The following is a 4,481-nucleotide window of genomic DNA, read 5'->3' on the forward strand; positions in this document are numbered from 1 at the left end:
CGCTCTTATCATAAAATTTTATCGATTTCTCATGGTTTTCTATGAACCAATTTCGATAGTTTTGTATATGCATTATATTGCGACTTGTATGGCAGAGAATTAATATCAGTCGCTAAATTATTATTATGCGCGTAATTGCGAGAAAATATCGAACGTATACAATGCTCGTTGCTGATTCGATGAATCTTTTCCGAGGAAACCGACTGTAAATTATTTCTTGCGGTATGAAGAAATAATATGTGACGATGAATACGATTGCTTAATCACGACGAAACGTCAAACGCTACGTATCTTGAATCGCTGAAATCGAATCTTACGATGTATATCTCGCAACGCGAGTTTCCGTACAATTTCGTTGTGTAAAAGCGTTGATAACATATAATGCAATAATGCATATTTAAATCTCGTAGCAAGATTGCCAAAAATAGCAAACTCGCGCAACTGACAGATAGATTAAGAAAATAATGCAAAGTTATCGATACACATAGGAAGCTGATAAAGAAATAAAACAACGTTCTACGAGAGTGTAGCTTTCGTTGATTTCCATTTCCGGTAGGCTCGTTATCGCGATGTGGACGGCATTGTACTAAACTGACTGGACATGTTGCAGCAATAACACGGGACGAAAGTCTGCGAGGTTCTACGAGCAAAATATTTAACAATTAAGGTTCATTTCGCAATAATTTGAATTTGTTGATATTTAATGAAAAGAAAAAAAACAGTAATCTCTTCTTTTGATCGAATCTCTTAAGCGTACATCTCTTATGTGTACATTCCTCCAACTATATGTATATTTGTCATTTAATTATTTAAAATTCACGTACCTCGTTTGCCGTTGCAATTTTCGATTACTTTGCCTCTTACGCGCACCTTTCTGGCATTGTCTACCAGTATCGCAAAGTAATTGCTAAGGCTGCGAACCGTCACCCGTATCCTCCGTTTGACCAGCATCCATCGAGTCATCTCGTCTGCCATCTGTACTATGACTGAAATATACCGTTTGTTCAATATATATCCGTATTTTATACATGCAATGCAGTTTACACAAAAGATGAAATCGCAAACGTTACGATAATAAAACGCAAGACTTACTCTACGTGAACGGAGGAAGCGTCGATCTCTGATGACGTACGATAATGTTCTTGGATAAGTCCGGCGGTAGACGGCCTTGGCTTCAACGCAGAGTCCGATTGGCGTTTACCTTTGCCTATAGCTGTCTCTTTATTTGGTTCTTGCGCCGCCAGACACATTTCTACCATCGCCTCTAGACAATTCACAAACAATTCGGCACTCTCGGGCGTACAGCTGGACTGGAAATATATTGTTAATTGCTTAAAATACTGACTCTATACATGATCATTATCAAGATATATAATAAGATAAATCGCTATGAAATCGCGAAATTAAGAAATTCGATTCCGAGACTTACGTTCGTGTAAGGTCCCGCGAACCTCCAAAGACCGCGGAAACCGCAGCTTTGCAAATAATGTTGCAGGTGATGTTGCTGGCTCGTATCTTCGCTGGCTATCATGTTCTGTATGATAGTTTGAACCGCGTTCAATATCGCTTGGTCATGACAAGAGGACAATACGCTGTTGATCTTTGCGTCGAGCAAGTTGTGTCTGCAACATTCGATACAAAAATTCGGAAATAGGATAGTCTCGGGTATCTCCTCTCGATATATCCAACTAAATTTTTTGTGTATCATTATTACTAAAGGAATAAAAGTAAACTTACACAACTGGAAAGACTTTTGGGAAAACCATAGTGGCTTCCGCCAGATACTCGTACAGGATACGCGTTTCATTCTCGTTAGTGGAGTGTTTTACTAGAGTGGCCAACATGGTCAAAACCAGAGTCTGCGTCGAAAAATCGGTCAACACTTCCGGATCGAGTAAGACGTTATTTTCGTTGCTCAGGCTCACTCTAGTGCTACGATCTTTCTGTATAGCAGTACACAAGTACAAATACATTAGTTTCTTTATTAAATCTCGATTATATAATGTATAAAGGGAATAAACTCAAGTATAATATATCACAGTCGCGGAATATTTTCATTTGTCTCTCAACACGAATGGTTAAGGAGAGGAGAGCAGTAACCGCGTCTGGATATATATAGAATCGACAAAAAAAAAAAAAGAGAGAAAGAGAGATACAAGAGAATCGTGGTCCAAGTAACGATATATACCTGCTGTTCCGCATCGTCCGTCGGCTTGTCGTCCTTTGCGTTCGGTACGCTCAAGGATCGCTGCGATTTAAATAAAAGCCGGCCAGTCTTGTTAGTGACACAAGTTGCATGGTTTTTTATACAATCCGGGCAGGCACAGGCGGGCACACACCGAGAGAGTAAACAGAGAGATGCATGGAGGAATAAAATGATGTTTTATACAACGCTATGCATCTACTAGTAGTTAATTAAAGGGAGATCAGATTGAAAAATATATATGGCAAACAATAAGATAAAACGATCGCGGGAAATCATTTTTTGTTCAATTCAAAAAAGCTTGCGAAAGGACGTCTCTCTTCCTCATGTGCAAAAAAAAAAATTTTTTTTTTTTAGAGATAAAACTCAAATGTGAATATACTTCTACATAGAGCGTAGTAAATCATATCAAATACATACCCAAAAGAGAGTTATAGGATATATAATTTGAGACAGATACATAGATACGTTTGACTATAGTTGTAGAAATAATGCATACACATACACGCACACGCACGCACGCACGCACACACACGCACGCACGCACACGCACAAGATTTTAAGTAATAGAATGAATAGAGTGATATTTCTCAACAAAAGTGAAATAATTTTACCAAACAATTAAGTATAATAAGATAAGCAGAGCGAGGTAACAGAAGCGATACGATTCGTTGCACATTCGATTTACAAATCACGCGTGGAAAGATTTTGAATTTCATTTCGTGCCATCTCATCGAGATTCTTTTAATTAGGATCATGCAGTGCATTTTTTCAGCAACCTCATGCTTCGTACGATGCTTCGATAATCTTTTTTCCATTTGCTAAGTGAATAATTGTGTATACGAGCGAGAATGGCACTACGTCTCGCGATATGTTCTACATAAAAAAAGGAAAAATAAAAGCAATTTTTTTTTAATGTGGCAAATCCCTACAATGTTTCAATCGAACAAGTTGATTATGCGTCGCTATGCTTATAGCTCGAAAAAGAACGAGTTGGTCCGCGGGAAAGTAATACATATATGATTAAATGTAATTTATACCTGCGCGGATTGTTGTTTCTGTTGTCTCGCTTGAGTAAGCGCCGATTGATCCAGCAAGTCCCAAGTCTTTTGTCTTCTACTTGTAGGATTGGGCGCTCCGGACATATCCTAATAAATACGCGAATGGACTCATTAAAACAATGTCATGTCATAATCATAGCGGAAGATACTCAAAAAATATTCTCACCGCACTGCGCGATGGTAAGGTATCGAGAATATCCGAACTGCCTGATGAATCGTGTAGATTTTTATCGAGCGAATGTCGAATATGACATCTACTACGCACCTCCTCCGATACAGCTACCAATGCTATAAAATGAAATTCGCGTAAAATTTTTTTCTTAATCTTGTACTATGTGCGTTTTTACTTAAACGTACCGGTCAAGTAAGGAACGCTTTCAGGCGTCACCTCGAATTTATCCCTTTTCGAGGGTTTCGCCACGATCGCCAGCAACATAGTCAACACTCTGACCGTTCTGGTAACCGTGGTCGGTGTGGGATGCCTGTAGCCCTTCAGAAGATGACCGACCAGCGCGAAATGAAAATTAGATTTAAAGGATAGGCCCACGGTGTGATCCAATTGCTTGAACTGGCATTCCAGAGGTTCGCGTGTCGACATCATCACGTGTTCCAATGTCTAAAAAAAGATAGAAACAATCATTATATTTTATCAAAAAATATTTCAAAATTTATCAAGATTGAGAAAAAAATCGAAAAATGCATAGAGACCTTCTCATCGAAAGTGCCCTGTGAGTCGAGCGTGTGTAGATTCTGTTCGAGAAGAGCCAGGCCGGATGCATATAACGATGCTTCGTCCAACTCGAGAACGGACGTAGCGATCCAGAACAAGTACCTATGTATTGGCGATTTCTTGGACAGAAAAATGGCTTGGTACTGAATACTTCAAGTTGAACGATTTTTATAAGTTTTTTTTTTTTTTTCTTAAAGAGAAACTTACGGGTTTCAGAAGAGGTTGCAATCGCGTCAAGCACATAACGATGGCCTCCATAAGATTGATATCATTAAAACTCTCGAGCGCCTTCACTAGTATCTTCAATAGCTGCCACATATCCTGATCCGTTATACTCTTGCTGATACAGCCGAAAACGATGAGCGCCCTCGGCTGCAAAGCTGGATTGAAGCAGAAGGCAAAGTTTTTCGCCAACAAGGTCCACGTTTTTAACCAATCGCATTTGGGAATGTCCCGCATACAAGCCTCCATAATTTCCAAAAGAGCG

General features: G+C 39.2%; 1 protein-coding gene across 2 annotated transcripts in view; it reads right to left on the reverse strand.

Annotated features, from left to right (window-relative positions):
* Positions 1–6: 6 nt before the first annotated feature.
* The window catches only part of LOC115233080 (neurofibromin), a 24,955-nt gene continuing 20,480 nt past the window's right edge, over positions 7–4,481 (reverse strand). Inside the window, exons 17-27 of one of the 2 annotated variants that reach the window (XM_029803299.1) lie at positions 4,202–4,481; positions 3,973–4,113; positions 3,622–3,880; positions 3,431–3,552; positions 3,244–3,351; positions 2,189–2,248; positions 1,738–1,943; positions 1,430–1,622; positions 1,093–1,310; positions 825–986; positions 7–640 (exon numbers count right to left, since the gene is read on the reverse strand). In XM_029803299.1, coding sequence (XP_029659159.1) covers positions 908–986; positions 1,093–1,310; positions 1,430–1,622; positions 1,738–1,943; positions 2,189–2,248; positions 3,244–3,351; positions 3,431–3,552; positions 3,622–3,880; positions 3,973–4,113; positions 4,202–4,481 — 1,666 coding nt within the window. In that variant the 3' untranslated portion in view covers positions 7–640; positions 825–907. Of the gene's footprint in view, positions 641–824; positions 987–1,092; positions 1,311–1,429; positions 1,623–1,737; positions 1,944–2,188; positions 2,276–3,243; positions 3,352–3,430; positions 3,553–3,621; positions 3,881–3,972; positions 4,114–4,201 lie in introns of both variants that reach the window. The other variant, XM_029803298.1, reaches the window with a different exon arrangement.

Source organism: Formica exsecta, unplaced genomic scaffold (genome assembly GCF_003651465.1).
Source record: "Formica exsecta isolate Colony F162 unplaced genomic scaffold, ASM365146v1 scaffold16, whole genome shotgun sequence".
In the NCBI taxonomy this organism is placed as follows: domain Eukaryota; kingdom Metazoa; phylum Arthropoda; class Insecta; order Hymenoptera; family Formicidae; genus Formica; species Formica exsecta.